Source organism: Perissodus microlepis, chromosome 11 (genome assembly GCF_051167445.1).
Source record: "Perissodus microlepis isolate ML-2025 ecotype Zambia chromosome 11, ASM5116744v1, whole genome shotgun sequence".
NCBI classification, from domain to species: Eukaryota; Metazoa; Chordata; class Actinopteri; order Cichliformes; family Cichlidae; genus Perissodus; species Perissodus microlepis.
Genome location: NC_140471.1, coordinates 6966217 through 6984625, shown reverse-complemented (window position 1 = coordinate 6984625; position 18409 = coordinate 6966217). Strand labels below are relative to the sequence as shown.

General features: G+C 41.0%; 2 protein-coding genes across 2 annotated transcripts in view; one reads left to right on the top strand and one right to left on the bottom strand.

Annotated features, from left to right (window-relative positions):
- The first annotated feature begins 904 nt into the window (after positions 1-904).
- cep192 (centrosomal protein 192) overlaps positions 905-18409 on the top strand; it is a 31404-nt gene continuing 13899 nt past the window's right edge. The window contains exons 1-31 of the mRNA XM_084943635.1: positions 905-1147; positions 1621-1865; positions 2186-2296; positions 2768-2925; positions 3334-3395; positions 3737-3887; positions 4018-4133; positions 4261-4350; positions 4586-4738; positions 4892-5042; positions 5222-5442; positions 6290-6412; positions 7127-7282; positions 7450-7723; positions 7822-7971; positions 8079-8143; positions 11660-11878; positions 12094-12235; positions 12369-12451; positions 12560-12847; positions 13012-13735; positions 13881-13986; positions 14231-14387; positions 14602-15289; positions 15397-15588; positions 15851-15999; positions 16134-16364; positions 16551-16676; positions 17073-17213; positions 17466-17529; positions 17702-17841. Coding sequence (XP_084799761.1) covers positions 1693-1865; positions 2186-2296; positions 2768-2925; positions 3334-3395; positions 3737-3887; positions 4018-4133; positions 4261-4350; positions 4586-4738; positions 4892-5042; positions 5222-5442; positions 6290-6412; positions 7127-7282; positions 7450-7723; positions 7822-7971; positions 8079-8143; positions 11660-11878; positions 12094-12235; positions 12369-12451; positions 12560-12847; positions 13012-13735; positions 13881-13986; positions 14231-14387; positions 14602-15289; positions 15397-15588; positions 15851-15999; positions 16134-16364; positions 16551-16676; positions 17073-17213; positions 17466-17529; positions 17702-17841 — 5604 coding nt within the window. The 5' untranslated portion in view covers positions 905-1147; positions 1621-1692. The remainder of the gene's footprint in view (positions 1148-1620; positions 1866-2185; positions 2297-2767; positions 2926-3333; positions 3396-3736; positions 3888-4017; positions 4134-4260; positions 4351-4585; positions 4739-4891; positions 5043-5221; positions 5443-6289; positions 6413-7126; positions 7283-7449; positions 7724-7821; positions 7972-8078; positions 8144-11659; positions 11879-12093; positions 12236-12368; positions 12452-12559; positions 12848-13011; positions 13736-13880; positions 13987-14230; positions 14388-14601; positions 15290-15396; positions 15589-15850; positions 16000-16133; positions 16365-16550; positions 16677-17072; positions 17214-17465; positions 17530-17701; positions 17842-18409) is intronic.
- On the bottom strand, positions 8779-9912 carry LOC146377143 (uncharacterized). The gene has a single exon (XM_084944273.1). The coding sequence runs from the start codon at positions 9910-9912 to the stop codon at positions 8779-8781; it is 1134 nt and encodes a 377-aa protein (XP_084800399.1).

The following is an 18409-nucleotide window of genomic DNA, read 5'->3' as shown; positions in this document are numbered from 1 at the left end:
TTGACTGCTTCTCCTTTACAATCAAAGAAGAAGAAAGGCATAGTCATTCCACATGATTGACTGGAAATAATATGATGGTCATCTTGGGCCAGGAAGTTTTAAAAAAAAATTTTTTAAAAGCTCTTGAATCTATGTTTGTCCTAGCCATTTATAAAACTTGGTGATACCTGGTAGCTCTTGGACACTGATGTGTTTCTTTAGGGCCTAACCATTAGTTGCATATTGCCTTATACAACTTTTTCCTTTTTAGTGTGAACAGCTGTCTTTTGGCTGTGCTATACATTTCCTTGGCGTTATTTGTGAAGGATCACATGTCAGCGAGGGGCTATTCTCCTGCCAATGTCGCTCCAAAATTAGGCAAAACTGACAATATATGCCATTAGTATTTTCACAGAGGGTTAACATTGACAGGGAGGACAACATTTCATATCGTGGCACTCCTAATAAACGGAACGCATGGGATGTGGGATGACAACTCTTTCAGCAGTCAGCTGTTTGCGACCCTCGGCACTCTTGCAGCTGTTTGGCAGGACATACGATACAAGAAAATCCTCACTTGGCCATTAACGACTTGTGTGACACGCTTTGCTTAATAACTGGGCGCTAATTCATAATAAATATAACAACCTATCAACTATTGCAGATAATTTAGTGGTATACGTATTATCAGATAAGTTATGGCTGGAGTTCAAAAGAGCACATTCCGTCTTTCATTCATCTGAGGACAAGCGCTTTACTGATAAATGAATGAGCACTTTTCTTAACCGCCCCAAGCATACAGTCATTGGCCCCAAGCTGCCAAATCCATTGGAATGACATAAATAGTAACCAATCATCATCGGCAATTTCCTCCCTCATAGGTTTTCTGTCCAATCCGCGTCGTCTAAAATTGATTAAGTCCCGCCTTTGTGATATGACGCTCACGCGGGCTTCCTGTGGCTTCTGGGCGCTGTTTGGTCCTACGAACTATTGTACGGTTTGTTTGATATGTCAGATTTTAAGTAATAATGATGAGTCTAAGTTATTTCGAAGTTACATTTGGCATTTGGCTACACTTGGTATCGCATTTGAACCGTTTATAAGGACAAAGTTCGAGTTGGAGAAAAACTATTTATCCCTGGGCCCGCTTACTTCTGGAGTGTTGAATGTGAGTTGAAGTCCGACAAACGTTTATAATTGAATTCCCTTGCTGGAGTATAACAGTCTAAGAAGAAATAATTAGCGAGCAGGTGAAGCTTGTTCACTTATATGTGCTGTCTGCAAAATGTCTTCTTACACACTCTAACTTAAAGAACCAAAAACAATGGGGTAGCTTAAATTTGCAACGTGCTGGCGAGTTCCACAGACCCTTTTGTTTTTAGCAAGTAGCCTGTTAGCTTAGAAGTTAGCCCACCTAGTGTAGTTGGCTAGTTAAGTTCTCTTAATTTGTTTATTCAATAGACTTGAACCGTATACCTGCGAAACAACATGTATGATAACGTTCCCCAAAGAAAATACTTAAGTCAATAGTTTTCACGATTGAAAGGTGGTATTAAAAAGCTGATGTTTGCTAAATAAGCACACAAATGGGCACAAGATGTGTTTTACCTGGTCCTTTATTGCTACCGTTCATTTTTCTAGACATTACAGATGGTCATCACCTGAACGGAACCTAAGCCACATTTGGCACTCACCCTGCTCCCTTCAAAAGCAATGGCAGACAGTTTTTACAAACTGGAAGATGAAGCCTTCCCAAGTTTCCTCTGCAAGTCTCTGGACAGCGCCAGTGGCCGCCCCACACTGGGAAATGTGACATTGGGATCAGGCCCAGGACTGCCGGTGGCTGCCTCTACTGTGGCTAAAATTAGACGCGAATCTGACAACAGGTGGGAGAATGCTGTTGGCTTTGGGCTGATGTGACTTGTTTTAGAAATGCTCTGAGGCTAAAAATATATCTCAGGTTCTTTGTTTGCAATACAAGGATGGCAGTATTGCAAAAATGCCTGCTAAAAAACAAACAACTGTGTATATTTGTCAATGAAAAGCAGCTCTTTGTGGTCTCTGACATGTTTAACAAAGTTTATAGGTAATATATTAATTCTGGGTGAGCATATAGGTGCTAAATGTAATTAAGGGTACTGATAATTATTTACAGTTGATTTTTGTGTTAACAAGCTGCTTTTTGCACTATTTGCTCATTTTATAGAGACGATCCCATTGAGGTTTCATACCTGGATGGCAGAGTCCTGCAGCAGGCTGGTCTACAGTCATCTGGAGTAGAACCGCCCAAGTTTGCCCTCAGCTTCAAAGATGACATGTGAGTATAGAAATACATGTAGTTCACGCTGCTCATTGTTGCCTGTAAAATCTCTGCTTAAAAAAAACAAACAAAAAACTGTAGTGTGTAATACTGCAGCCAACTTCCAATTGTTGGATCAATAGTCAGGATATATGTTTTGTAGTTTGAAGGATGAGAAACCAAATACTGAAATGTAGTAACTCTAATCTTTAATGTTGATTTTACTTGAGGTGTGTAACGTTGTCGTCTCTGTGAAAATAAATGCCCTTTTTTTAAAAAATGTTTCAAATGCAGTGAAGTGGATACACAACTGTTGTTGTTAGTATGAATTTAATGTTTTACACACACACACACACACACACACACACACACACACACACACACACACACAGTATAAACCTGACTAATAGATAAGTAATTACTTTAACTCTCCTTTGGTGTGTTTTACTAATGTGTTCTGAATTATTTACATCCCTGTTATTGTTATAGGGATAATGCAGATGACTTCATTGCAGCCCATCGTCTTTCAGACAAGCTTTTGAAGATTAATCTGGATGAGAGTGCATCCAGAAATCAAGGCTCCATGCTGGGCCTTGGTACTACACAGGCAGGCTCAGTATGTGGCCATCCCACAGAACTTGGAACAGGTAAATTCTTGTGCCCCTGGCTCTATTGACTTTTTCAGGCACACGTTAAGTAATATTTCTGGCTTCATCAGTCTATTTAAGTGACTCCGTTCTCCATTCAGACTTAGCACACAATTTAAAAGTGAGCTATGTACTACTTGAATGTGTACTGTGGTTCTTTCTGTTGCTGTTGTGGTAATGCAAAGAACCATGGTGCATGTGAGTTAGGGCCCTTAAATGTAGTTAATAACTTGAGTCTTGCTTGTTCTTATAAATCAACCACTTCATACTGATCTGTTATGTAAGAGTGTTTGCCTAAAGTTGTTTTGTTTTTTGTTTGCTTGAGGCTTTTGGGGGGCAATGTGTACATGCTCATTTGATCCACCTGTGCGAAAGTGGTACTGATGAACTTTGTGTCTCTTTTAACAGATCTGTCAACAGGGCTTCTCACATTTGCTCATTTTGGACATAAAGATGTCACAGACAAAAAGGTACCACCTTTCCATACATGCTGATCAGTTTCCTGTTGATTTATATCTGTATGATGTGTCATGGGACTGCTGTCCAAAGATTTTGACTATTTCTTTCCCTACTCATTTTCTGTGTTCTGTATTTTCTGTTGTGATGTGCAAAAATACAGAGTTTGACTCACTGTTTAAAAGCCATTATTTCACTTCTTCTAAACTTTTGAATGTCTTGATATCTAGCTCTTTCTACAATGCAGTATTTTTGTTACAAGTGGGTTTTTTTTTTTTTTAAATCAAACTCACCTTTTTTATTTGCTAACAAAATTCCTGTAAAGTTGCTTTCATTGCATTCCTCTGTTGTTCAGTCCATACAGGTTCAGGCCTTACCAGCTAGAGTTGAAAACAACCAGGTACTGAGTGAAGGAGTGGGCAGTGACCATTTTAGTGACAGCAACTCAAGCTTCCTGGCCAATGAGAAGCTTATGTCTGTGGATAGTATGAATAGCGACCTAACAGGTAAGTCAGACCTTTAAGTCCTTAGAGTCACGCTTTGTACATCGTTCCTATTTCAGTTGGATAAATTTAACACCGAGCAGGTGTGATATTTGTGATTCAGTCACACACATACTTGGTGTTTGGTCACCAGATGATGACATTGATGTAAACAACCTGCCTGATGATGAGCTGGAGCTGTACTTCAATAAGCTGGTCCCTCCTGCTATGCAGAGAGGCAGAGTGGAGGGCCAGGAGATTCCTGCAACTGTAAGGCTCTTTCCGCTCTACTTTGCTGACTTAACTGACTTATACATTTTATTAGCACCACTTTTAAAAGAATGCAAGCTAAAATATTTGTTTCAGAGTTCTCGCTAACACAGTATATCTTTCATAGGGAGTGCCAGGTGCTGCTGATGTCCTTTCCAACCCAAGTTCTACAGAGCCTGAACAGTACAGAGATCAATTCCTTGATCAGTCTGATCAGGTGAGCATGTTGATACATTGCTTTGTGACTGTGTACTGATTTCAGCTTAGGCAGAGAATGGTAACGTGTGCTTGAAACTACAGGTCAGTTTAGACAGCTGACCCCAAAAATAAGGGTTTAGCGAGAACCTCGTTTGCTTGACTTTTGGTTTGCTTGTACTTTTCTTAATCATATTTGGGCCAGATATTAAAAGCTGTATGTTTAGTTTCTCTCAATTTCAAAAAAAAAAAATCAGGAGGATTTCCAGATGCCCGATGTGCGCCTGGCTGCCACAGGTATGGACTCCTGTCCGGCCAGTGATGAGGACACGGAGGATGAGCTGGAATCTGCAAGAAGGAGCAGTGATGCTGCCAGGACTCGGCTGCTGCCAAGCACATCCAGACAGCTGGTCAGAAATACAAAAAGAAATATTATCGGATATTTTTACATTTTCATGTCTGTTTTGGTCACCAGTAGATCCACTGTTTTATTTTCAATCAAAGTGAACTGCATTCTCAATATTGTTATACTTGCATGTGTTTTTCTCTGTGTGAATCGACAGGTTGGACAAAGCAACCGTCCCACTTTCAGGCCAGGTCTAGAAGGAGGCAGTTCTGAGGATGAGGCCTCCAGTGGTCGGGGTGGTGCATCCTCATCTGGGATTGGACACAGGCGATCTGCTGAAGGGCAAGTCATCAACCCTCCTGTCACAGGTATAACACCCATCTTTAATGTTTGCTGTGTGTGTCTGTAGTAGTAGTAGTGACAAAACTGTCGTACCACAATCCCGTCATATCGTTAAACCAGCAGTAGATTATGTGAAAATGAGAAACAAATTTCCCGAGCGTCTTGTATAACCCACAGTTTTTTGTTTGGTGCTGTGTAACATCAGGAGATGGAGGAGGTGGGGATGGGAGCAGTGGCAGTGAAGAAAGTGGAAACGATGGAGGAGTGTCGACCATCCCTCTTCCAGCAGCAACTAATGTCCAGACCACCTACGATGCCCTGCGTGGATTGGGGATTGTGGGTAGCAGTGCTGTTGGTGAAGATGAGGATGATAATCTGAACGGTCTTTCAGTACATGGAAGAATCAGCCTTCCCAGACATACAAAGGTACGAATGGGCTCTGTACTCAGTAGTTGGTGGCAAATAATTATTTCTATGTCATGGTTAACATGACTGTGGTTTTAAGACATGAAATGTTTAAGCCCTTAAAAATTTCTGTCATTCCTAAATGTTTGTGTTTTCTTTTTTTAGTTGTCCTTGAAGTAAAAGTGAAAGTTAACACTTAAAACATATCTTGATTGCTTGATTTCAAATTCATATAGTGTTAAGAATAATTCCCTTATACAGATCTTTATGAACCCGGCTTTCTGAAAACAACAGGTTAATTGAATTAAGCTTGTGATAGTTATTACTCCTCAGCTATAAAAGGTTGATGGGGTATTAGTGTCACCCCATTAGGGTGACCTCAAGATCAGAGGTCAAGTTTTCTGAAACTCTTGTGAATAAGATGACTCGATAACGAGGCTGTGTAGGACTTTCAAATTGATGCCATAGGTGTGTCTACTAGAAATCTCACTGAATCCCACTGACCTTGGCCTCAAGGTTAGAGGTCAAGTTTTCTGAAAGGCACCTAGGATTTTCAAATTGATACCATAGGTGCATCTATTAGGAAGCATTGGGGTAGTAGTGGTAAACGCCAATATTTTTCTTTTTGTTGTAGAAGTTGTGAAATCTATTTATCAATGCCAAATGCCTTTTTGATAGACCATAAAAGCCTTTGCAAAAGCTATTACCAAAAAAAACCCACATTCATTTGTTCATGAAGTTTACAATTAAGTGTTTCACCGTTTGGACCCCTGATAGATGGAAAATATAACTCGGCCTTGACTGTGTGTGTTTGTTTTTTGTCTTTTTGGTTTAATTTTAAGTAAAAATGTTACTTTTTTATTTTCAGATGGGTGACCGTGTGGGTCCTGTTGGAACAGGAGAGACCAGCTCCTCTCTGGGGATGTCTGGGGCATCTCAGAGGCTTTCTCATGTCAGCTGGAGCAAGGCCCTGGACAGACAGGAGGCACTGGTAAGTATAAGTGCTATATGTAACTGCAGTTGACCAGCTCGTGGTCATTTCAGTCATGTATGGCTATACTTATTATATATTGTGCATACTATGCTGTTACCACTGTAATAGTGTTTTGTACATTTATCTTATATTGTTGAACTGAATTGTTGGTGCTTTCTCCTTGAGTACTTGACACTATATGTCAAGTACTGACAAAGCAAGGATGTTATTTATTAAAATGTACTTGTTTGGTAATTGGAGTAACAGTATTAATATTGCAATATCATTATTATTATTAGGATTGCAGAATCAAAAGGTGAATGGGACCAGTTTGTATTTGGCTTCTATTTTAGGAAAAAACAAAAAAAGTAGAACATAAGGAAACCTAACAGTAAATTTTAGGTGATTTAATAATCAAAAGATGGGTAACCCCAACAACTGAAATAAAAATATTCAACAGAGCTTTCATTCAGTGTTTGGTTTGAGCTCATGCTCAGGTATTCAAAAAGTTATGTGTCATCTGATTCTCAAGAACATTAAATTGCTGTTATGAATCCGGTATTTTTACTTCACTTATGACATTTAAATATTGGTTTTTCCGTACACATAACAAATAGTGCTTCACACTAAATGGAATGATTTGGTAATCAATCAAAACTTTGGAGGTACCAGTAGTTGTAATGAGCTTTAAAGGCTATATTTGCTCATGTTTTTTGTAATTCTGAATGTCAGGATGCCATGGAGAGCACAGACTCTGGGCCTGCAGTTGACAGACTGTTGGACTCTGTCTACCTGAGGAGCGGAGCTGCACTGAGAAGACCTCAAGATTCAACAAACCTTACTGTGTCTCAACTTCAAGGAACCCAAGTGAGCTTCCACCTCTCCCAGGTAAATGGAGGTTAGGGGGTGAAAATCTCTTGTAGACCTGAGTGCCTGTTTAAAGCCAACTGTGCTAGTCCTATTTTTGAGCATTTATATATTTATAACCCTGCAACTTTAACACATTTTGAAATAAAATTACATACAATACATTTTTTTCAATACCTATGCCTCAGGTGCTGGTTCCAGATTGTGATGACAAGAATGACGATGATGATGATGGACTAGATGAGCTTGATGGTGCCAGGCCTTCCTTGGACTTAAGAGGAGGACCCTGTGGTGATGTTACTGCTGCTGAGGTTTCAGACAGTACCAGCGAGGATGACAACAATCCCCTCTCCACATCCCTGGAAGCTAAGTATTTCTCCCAGAGCTTCCACCGGGAGCAGGATGATTCAGATGATGGCTGGAACCATTGCCCAGACAACCTAGAGCAGGAATTTCAACGAGGTAGGTGGTTGTTATTCTTGACTAAATACCGAGGCTCAATTATGATGTAAAAATCTGAGACTGATGTAACATGTTAACAACACTGCTGCTCCCCTCAGGTGCCAGTGCCACTCATAATGTAGTGTATCAGAATGAAGAGGGGCAGTGGGTGACAGACCTGGCATATTACTCGTCCTTTGAAAAAGAGGTTGCCGGAAAGGCCTCAGAGAGTGCTGCCCAGTTTGAGACAGAGGATTTTGTTCCTGCAAGTATGGTCCACAACCCTATTATAATATTAGATTTATATACTACACTGTTTCATTTGTATGTAATATACATTGATTGAGTTTTTGGATTATGTTTCCTTCTCTTGCAGGTGACGCTATGGACAAGATAGTGAAGGATCAAGAAGAATTTGAAAAGGAGCACCAGTTCATGCAGGTACATATCACTGCCTCACCAGATTTTTTGCTGGCATACTATTTAGAGCGGTTTGCTGCCGCCATACAATAAAAGAAGGTATTGGCAGGTAACTTGAAGTTTCTGCTGCACTGTTATGAGGTTTCAAGAAGAAAATAAAAGACAGATCTGAATGTTTGAAAATGTTTTGGAAAAATTCTGTAAAGATGAGATGAAAAATACTCAAAGGATGAATTCAAATGGTTTATTTAGATAAGTTGGAAAAAAAAGTTAAACAAGCAAGTAAATGAAGAAACAAAGTAAAATGAAGTAATAATGAAAAAAGGTAAAATGAAGTAATAATGAAAAAAGTTAAACAAGTAAATGAAGAAAAAAGACAGAGGAGAGAAAACCCCAACAATCCCCTCTGAGCAAGCACTTGGCGACAGTGGGGAGGAAAAACTGCCTTTAAACGGGCAGGAACCTCTGGCAGAACCAGGCTCAGGAGGGGACAGTCAACTGCCGGGACTGGTTGAGGGGGTTAACAGAGGTGGAGCAAGACGAGGCTACATCAGGTGAGGAAGCAGTAGCGTCTCTCCTCCGGAACAAGTAGAACCATTTTTTCTTTTTTTTCATGCACTTTTCCACGAGCGCTTTTTTCTCCAGGATGAGATTTCTCAACTCATTGTTTCTGTGTTTTCCTTTTCAAGTTTCTTACATCTTTGTTCCACCTCTTCTAATGTTGCTTGTTGTTCTTCAAGCTTGTCTTGGAGTTGTTTGGATGTTGCCTCCTGTATCAGCTTGTCCTTGTGCATGTCTGCATTTCTCTGTTGCACTTCTTTGTGCTTGTCTTCTAACTGCTCATTTTTTTTCTGGATTTCTTGGAGCGTGAGCTGCAGGTCTTCATGTATTTTGTCTTGTTGTTGTTTTTGTGCCTGCATTTGAGTGTTTTCACGCTTCAAGTTATTATATTCCACCAAAATCCCCTTAACGAGCTCTGAGTTGTTTCTCGCATTTTGCTCGATCCTTTTCTGCATCTGTGAGCAGCGTTTCTCCAGTTTGTCCTTTTCTTCTTCCACTTTAGTTGCTTTGTCCTCCAGCTGATTACAAAACTCTTGCAGTTTTAGATTTTTAGACTCAAAGTCCTGGACGATACGCTTTCCTTCTTTCAGTCTTTCTTGTTGTTGCTCTTTCTGTTGAAGAAGGTCTTTATTTTGGCGCAGTGTTTCATCCAGGCTTTCTTTCAGCATTCGGTATTTTTCCTGCATGCTCTTCAGTTCGTGCTGCATGTCTCTTTGCTTTTTGTCATGCTCTTCCTTCTGTTGGAGGAATTCTTTCTTTTCTTCCACAGCTTCATGGAGCTGTCTTTGGAGGAGCTGATTCCTTCGGTCCATGTATTGGAGATCCCATTGTATCTTATCAGTCATCGTTTTCTTGTCTTGGAGCTGGTTGGTCATTTCTTTTAGTTCTGCACTCTTTTGCTTGTTTTCTTTAATGAGGTGCACAATCTGCTCTCGGGTCTGAGCAAACTTGATTCCCCAGCCCTCATTAATAATTTTTATGTCCGGCTGGCGCTGTTGTCTGTCTTCCAGCTCTTTATTTTGGGCTTCCATTCGTCTACACTTGTTCTCCAGTTGAAGTTTCTCTTCCTCAATTTGTTGCATTTTTTTCTGGAGAAGGTAGTTTTCCTTCCTACTCTCCTCTAACGCCCTTTGGAAGGATGAGACGCCATTTGGGGAAATTGGCCGGCCATGCCAGGAAGGAGAGGCGGCGTAATCTTTTTGAATTGGTTGTTTTTTTCTTGGAAACATGTTGGAGTTTCAATACGATGACTTTGTTTCTGTGGTGAACGTTTGTAGGCTGCAAACACAGATGCTGCTAAAACGAACTAAAACTTGCTGTTTCTCACCCCTACATAAGGAAAAACATCAAAGGACTTAAGATTCTTAAGATCTCCCTATGACATCATCACTTCCTAAGCCAATGAGATTGTCACAAGACATTTTGGAATGGGGTATTTTTTTTTTCTTAACTGTTTTCAAACTTAACTTAAAATTTCAGTGTTTCCTAGTTGTGGACTATTGGTTAGTCCAGCCGATTAAGAAATTAATTGTCACAAACATCCCTAATATTATATAACAGACAATAGAAAACAAGACAGTTTTTTTTTTTTTTTTCCTACGCAATAGAGCTATAATAAAAGTTTTTATTTTTAATGATCCTACTTTTTATAAAAGAGAACATTAAAGAATATGTATTTAATTAAAAAACTCTAAAGCAGGGGTCAGCAACCTTTAAGACCCAAAGAGCCGAAGATCCATAATTGGCCTATCTGGGGTTGAAAGTCTCGATAAATGCACAGCGTTTCGCCGGGTACACCGGCTTCCGCGAGTGTGACGCTTATAAAACATAATTTTATTTGTATATTGCAAAATCACAATAATCTTCCAATTCAGAACTACAAGTTTAAAAAAAAAAAAAAAAAAAGAACTAACATAAATAAAATACACTTCAGCTAAATACTAATTTATTTTCCCAAACCACGCGGAGCCACACTATAAGGACTAAAGAGCCGCATGCGGCTCCGGAGCCGCAGGTTGCCGACCCCTGATCTAAAGGGTATAACAAAAAGGGAGAGCTTCCTGCTCGAAAATGAAATGTCCCCATGTCCCCACTGGGCGATCGTGGCTCACGAGTTAGGAGTTTGCCGATTCGAGCCCCGGCTTGGACAGTCTCGGTCGTTGTGTCCTTGGGCAAGACACTTCACCCGTTGCCTACTGGTGGTGGTGGTCAGAGGGCCCGGTGGCGCCAGTATCCGGCAGCCTCGCCTCTGTCAGTGCGCCCCAGGGTGGCTGTGGCTACAATGTAGCTTGCCATCACCAGTGTGTGAATGTGTGCGTGAATGGGTGGATGACTGAACGTGTAAAGTGCTTTGGGGTTCTTAGGGACTAAATAAAGCGCTATACAAATACAGGCCATTTACCATTTTTCTGGGCGTGGGTGCTTAACTAGTTAAAAAGAACAAAAAAACAAACAAACATCTGTCTCCTATTTTTTTTATGTCACACAGGAAAGAAGCTTCAATATCTGATGAGAAGACATTAATTTGTTGGTGTTTGTGGTGTTTGGTGCAGTTTTCTTGTTTTCTGGGTTGTTGTTTATTTACAGTGGAGATGAAGATCTCTAACAAGTTGATTTGTTCACATTTGCACATCTTAATTTTTAAGAGGAATGTGTTTTTGAGTTTGTACACTATATGCATGTAAGGCAACCGTTTCCTTTTTCACTATTTTTGTGTGCTGCATTTTTCTCTTTTAACAAAAGGGGAACAAAAGACCTTTAAGTCGACCTAAGATGATTTGTTTACATTTTTACAAGGTCTTACTGAGATGATGCAAAGTGAAACATGCTTTCTTCTTTTTTGGTAATGTACTGGAAAAGCTTGAAAATTGACCTTGAATGTGCTTAAAAAGTGCTTGAATTTGACCCTGAAAAATGTGTATGAACCCTGTGTTTTGGTGTAAAGAATGGTCTCTGGTGGTGTAATGTATCATTCAGGAGGAACAGATCGAACCAGCCAGCAGCAACGGCACCTTTCACAGCGACTCGTCCTGGAAATTGCCCTTCAACAGCCACGTCCTAATGAGGGCCTCCCAGGTCTCATCAGAATTTTTGCAAGGAGATGAAAGCTATCTGCGACTTTCTTTTGGGCAGTTTTTTGGACAGCGTTCTGAAGCTCTCGGCTGTTTGGGAAGCTCCAGTGATTTAGTTAAAAGGGTCAGTAAAAGCTACTTTGCAGAATTAAAATTGTTCTTTTCTCCAACTCAACAAAGTTGGGAGACTACTAAGACTGCATAAAGGTGGGCATGGCAGGACAGATGCAGCTGCCAAAGAGTTTTTTGTTTGTTTGAAAATTCCACAAATTCTGAGAGGAAGAGAAGAAATGCAAAACGTGTGAAATTATTAAAAAGCTATTTTTTTTGTTCCTCTAGCCATCCTTTGGCTACATCATTACCTCTCCAGAAAAAAGGGAGCCATTTGCCTTGATTCACCCTTCAGAGTTCTCAAATAGAGATGGCTCTCCTTCCAGTGACACCATGGATCTCAGTGAAGCAGACAAAACTCTCAACCCAGGTGTGTTTGTAGCATCGCTGTTGCTGGAGCATTATTTTAAAAGCTTGTAGAATAGAACAGAATCTTTTGTGTGTTTTGTTCATTTTGCAGTGATCCACATTGTGCTTCTCTGCTTACACTCATCTTCTTGCAGAGGAACTAGATAAAACTCTTGAAGCTCCAGGTGAAAGGATGTCACCAAAAGGGACCACTGATGTAGACTCTTGTAAAAAGGAGGTATGTAGATCCCCCCCCCCCCCCCCCCTTTTTTTTTTAAAATGATATTTTGAATATTTTAAAGATTACATGCACAGTTTTATGACATAAAATCACTTTCCTCTTTAGGAAAATGGCATTAGAGCTGCACATCCAGACAGCAGTGATGGCCCCAGTTCTGATTCAAGCTTGGCTAATCAGAGCTATGCGCTCCCTGACAATAACAGCAGTCCACTGATGCTTAGTATCAGTACAATTGCTTCAGCCATTGCGGATGCATCCATCAGTAATGACCCATCACAGCTGGCTGCCATGATCATGGAGCTGTCCAAGAAGAGTAGGGCGAGGAATCGTGCAGAGTCTGCAAAAGCGGGACCTGCTGGAAGCAGCACTGAGGAACCTACCTCAGCTCTGCATGTAAGCATTGAGTGTTTATTTAACAATATGTTTAAGGGTGTTAGTTATATCTATGACTTGTAGTTAAGATTAAGGAATGGTTAAGGTCCTAAACATGTTCTTTCAGTGTTTAACTTAAAAAAAGAAAATGGAAACATTGAAACACTGTTTTGGTCTCTATCTAGATCCTCCCTGAGCCAGATCAGAGTGCCATTCTAGACACACTGCAGAGAAGCACGTGTGTAGGAGAGATGAGTGGCTTTGATATGGAGAAATACTTGAAAAAGGTTGATGTTTCTGGCAGCAGTGATTCCTTGGGGGCTCACACCACCCTTGAATTGAGCAGCTGGGCTAACAATCTCAGCAGCTCTCAGAGGAACCCTCAGGCAGGACATCCTGAAAAATGGGGGAGCGCAGCTCAGCACGTGGACGGTAAGACAAGCGTGATGGAGAAAGACGTCAGGAGAGAGTCAACGATAGCGCCCGGCAGCTCTATCCCTCAACCATCACTGAGCTCTGCCAGGAGATCTGTCGGCTCTTCCACACACAAACCTCCTGCAGACACAGTGTTATCTCATGCTGCTTCCTCAGCCACTACCTGTGCTTCATTAGGTGGAATCAAGCCAGCAGAAGTGAACATACAAGCATCCAACGGTAGCCCTTCTAAAACCCCACACAAAACTAATAAAAGCTCTGCTGCTTCACCTGGCTTGCCCAGAACCTCCCCTGGCTGGATGAAAGGGCAGTCAGTCCTCCCTTGCCATAAAGGTTCCTCTCCCGTGACGCAGAAGCATGCGGACACATCCAGAAATTGTGAGAGACCACCGCCCAGGAATATCGCTGCTGCTTCGGCCCCACTGGAGAAGCATGTTGGCAGAAATGCTCAGTCTTCTGTAGACCCTACATCTGGTGCGTGGAATCCACAAAAACAAACATGACTTATGTACTTGGTACCATAAAAGCATTGGTATCCACCATAATGTTGATTATTGGTAAGGATTGCTGCAGTTGGAATATTTACAAGATTTTTTTTTTTCTGCTTCTGGCCGAAAAGGTTTGTCTGAGCCATGTATGGAGGAGACTCAGTGTAACTTCAGACCATCCACTTCTCCTCTTACCCACTCCTCTCCAAGTCAGACCTCTGTTCCCAGTGCAGATGGGTATTGTGTCACACATTGTTTCTATAAAATGAATGCTTTTAATGTTCGTTGTTGTTTGGTAATGCTGTTAGCATGACCTCATTTTAAATTTAGCTCAAGTCTTCAAATGTCTACCCTGTTCTCTTGTATGTCATTCATCTTTTTATTATTTAGTCAAAACTCGTCACTACTGACACTTAATAGATGTCTTTATTACTAGCCATTATTCATTTGTTACTTTATCCATGTTGTCTTGCCTTCCCAGTATGTTGTCACCACCTTCATCTGCCGGACGTCTGGCAAACAGACATCCTGGTTACGACCTTTCTCCTCAGGGTAACTGCTCCAGCCCTAGTCTCAGCAGACTCACCTACATCTCACTGAATGATGGCACTGTTGTACCTACACCTGAGAAACCAAAGGTACACCATGAAAAAGTCAATTGTGCCTGACTTGGGTTGTAACAGCATTGAAAATTTGATCCAGCTTAAATACATGAAATTATTCATTTAGATTTTTGTTCCTGGTTGTGCTTTTGGTGAAAAGAGTGTAGTACTGTATTTATCTTAATTTTTGTGTATGTTTTTTCTTCTTTCTTTTTTTCCCCCCCTGTGCTGGGCTGTTTGCACTCAACAGAATAATTCTAGCATGGCACTGAGCACCACCATCATCAGATTCAGTCCTACCCCACCTGTGGATCCAGATGCACAGCCTTGTATGGAGATTCCAGGCCTTCCCAAAAGCCTCGATCAGGTGCAGACACAGCATTCCAGAAGTCTAGACCCACTCCCACCCCGGCCACATAAAAGCCCAGAGCCCTCACATAGTGGTTCTGCTTTGAGCTGCACCCGCAGCCAGAGTGAATGTAACTACCACTGTCCTGGGAACAGAAGCGGTGACATTTCCACCAGCTGCAGGAACCACAAGCACCTCTCTGAGTCTAATGTAAGGCAGCTCACTAAAGTGGACTCAGGATATTGTAGCAATCTGAACATTCAACAGACTAGCAGCTCCACAGCTCCTCAGAGCTCCCAGCAGTGGGGTACTGCTAGCTCAGTTTCATCGTCAGTGTACACCGGAGGCCTCGGTATGCCTCCAACCTTTTCATCGGACGGACTTCACTATGTGCCCATCCCCAGCTTTAAGCCTCAGTGTCCTGGCACGATTGACCTTCCCCACCAAGGAGATGTGCAGTCTCTCCTCACTGGACGCGCTCTCTTCAACTCTCAGCTGGCTCAGCAGTATCTGGGACCTGAAGCTCCACTACATCCAGCTGCTTATGTGGGAGCAACAGAAAGCGGTCTCTATACCGTTGCCTCAGCAGGTCTGCCATCGTTCACTTCCTAAGTAAACATGCTGAGGTGTTGGTATTTCATGACGGTTAAACCCAGACAATATAAGCTTTAAATAGTCCTTCCTCCTTTTTGACAGGCATACCAAACAGTGATCTACCGGTCAGACACATCCACACAACATCTGGTCCTCTGGGGATTTCTGGTGCTGCTGGATCCCATCTCCTTCCCAGACCACATCAGCGCCAGCAGGACATTGGAATGATGGGGAAACCCTTCAGTCAGTATACTGCAGATCCTCTGGTGACAAGCGGTCTTGAAGAACTGCGAGGTAGCAGTTTTTTTTTTTTAGCATCATTATCAGTGATCAATAATAGTAGAAGAAATATCAGTACACACTCTCGAATTTATAAAAACTTGCATAACTCAATTTTTTAAAATTAATTTATTTGTATATTTTTTTTAGATGAGGCTATTAATGCACTTCATAGAGTTCATTGTCTGTACTTGTAATAAGTATATGCCTTTTCCTTTTCCTGCAATGAGGACTGGTGTTTCTCTGTCATGTATTACTGTTCCACTGTCATCTTCAGGCCAAGTGGTGGTGCCAGAGGAGTTGCGGTTCCCTCATGCCTGCTGTGTGGGCATAGCCTCACAGACCTCCCTCAGCCTTTTCAACCCGTCTGAGAGATGGCAACAAGTTTCAATTACCGTTAATAGTCTGGCCATTGATGGGGAAAAGGTGAATATCATGTGTCACAGGATGTATATTTAAAGTACACTATCTCTTTTTTTTTTTTTTTTTTTTATCTCTTGAGTTGCCATGACTCCGTATTTTATTTTATTTTTCACATGTGCTTCATTCTTTCCCTACAGGTAGACAGCTTGCCTTACCAGTGGCTGATGGTGAAGAACAAGACAATCATTGGCCCAAAGAGTACTGAGGAGCAGAAGGTGTTGTTCATACCTCCCCATGCTGGTGTCTACCAGTGTGTCCTCAGTGTTAGCTCCTGGCCAGCATCTGCTGAGACAGAGGTGGCTGCCAGGGCTAACATATTTGCTAAAAGGGTGGTGCTTGTTGCCATAGCAGAGAACCCTGCTCTGGAGGTGAGGTTCCCCAGTGTTTTGTTAAAAGAAAATTCATGAAAATGAAAATCAAGGGGAAGAAAAAGGCTAAAAGTATTAGCTGAGCTAATATTCTTAGACACTTTTCTTTTTTTCTCTTCTTTAGTGACTCGTTATGAAATGCATTTCACAGGATTTAACTAGACTCAAATTCATTTTGGTTCTCAGGTTGAAGTGGGCAAATCTGGCTGTTTGGATTTTGGAGACCTGCCTGGAGGCGGTGCTAAATCTCTTCCTCTGAAATTGCTCAACAGGACACATGCCACAGTACCCATCCGACTGGTCATCAGTGCAGTAAGTCACTGTACTATAATGACACTATAAAAATGATTATGTATCTTTTTAAATCACTCAAAAACACACGTGCTGATCCATAGTAGTTTTGCAATGACCATGCTTGGTAGCTGTCCAGTTTCAAGATGATGTATTTGTGTAAAGAATCAAACCAGAGGGTCGAGGTTCAAATGATGGGTTAAAACACAAAATAACTTAATCTAAAGTTAATATCACATCAAAGCTAATGATCAAGCAAAAGCCAGAGAATGTTTCTATATTATAAAAAGACAGTGTCTGCACTGGAGCATAGATAACTAATAACAACCAGTTCTTGCATTGCTTTGTTCAGCAGAAACACAGTTGGTATAATGAAACGTATCTGAGTGGTTTACATTCTAAACTTTATTCCAACAGAACGCCACAGCATGGAGATGCTTCACCTTTTCCAAGCACCCTGTTACCATGACATCTGAGGGAACACAGCCGACTGGACACATGACCCCCGTTTCCTCTCCTTCTGTGATGAATCATGTGATGCATGCCAACTATGGAGAGGTTTGAGTTGCCAAAATGATTAGAATCCTTGTCAGAGTCCGCCATTTAAAATATTTCACGGCTGCACGTGTTTGTGTCACAGTTACTCAAAGGCTTGCTTAAACATTTGTGGTATTCAAGCAGAGCATTTCAACATGGTTATTTCAGTTTGAGAGATCCTGTCTGACTTTTTTTTTTTTTTTTTTTCTTTCCCGGTCTTCACCTAAAGTCCACCTAATGATGTATCATAATAAATGAAACTTTTTTTTCCAGAATCCAGAAAGCTTCATGGTCTGGGTTCATTTCAAGGCCCCTCAGAAGTATACAGCTTCTTCTGGTAACCAGTCTGGACACAATAATTATACTTAAAGCTTTTATTTTTGGAATATATTTAACAAATCACTTAACCCATGATATTCTTAGACTGAGTAGTAGAAGTTTAGATGAAACAAAAATAAACAAGAAGTTGTTTCCTACTAAAGGTAACTGTGTGTTGTTATCCTTTTTAGGAGAACTAGGTCCAGCTGATGAGTACAGTGCCCGTGTGGACATTGAAGTGGACTCCCCTGGTCCCAGTTGTGTGATCAGGAGCATTCCCCTCAGGGCCAGGTCTGGAACTGCAAGGGTCCATGCTCCTAAAGATCTGCAGGTAACTAAGCTGCTGTGTGGCTGTTCTTAAACTAATGGGAACTAGCTTAACATCATTTGGCATTTCTTCCTGAATATGACAATGAAATATGTACAGCCCTTGTTAATATGGTTTTTGCAACTATCAATTATAGTATGCACTAAGAAATAATATTTCCCCCCTTTTTGAGGGTAAAGCAGAACAAACTCAAGTAGATTTAACTGAGAAAACTTATAAATTCACCAGGGAATTGAAAAATTCTTTCCCCCACTGCATGATGGCGGTGTTTGTGCGGTCTTATGCCTTTAATCGTGTTTGTGGCATCTTCAGAAATAAGGAAACATTTTCAAGTATCGTTTAGTAAGTAGTGTCAGCAATGGGGTATCTGTTGTTAGTGGATGAGTGTATATGCTGTGCACTTAACCGGTTTAAGAATACATACTTTAAACCAAAGACACTAATGAAATATGCATTTTTTTTTTTTTTTTGTAGGGTTTTGTTTTGTTTTGTTTTTTTAAGTTAATGAAGAGGAGATGAGCACATAATTTCCCTAAGGAGTGATAAAGTATTCTGATTCTGATTCAGAAAT

Coding starts and splice junctions, on each gene's coding strand:
- LOC146377143 (XM_084944273.1), bottom strand. CDS start 9,912: ATGTTTCCAAGAAAAAAACAACCAATTCAAAAAGATTACGCCGCCTCT.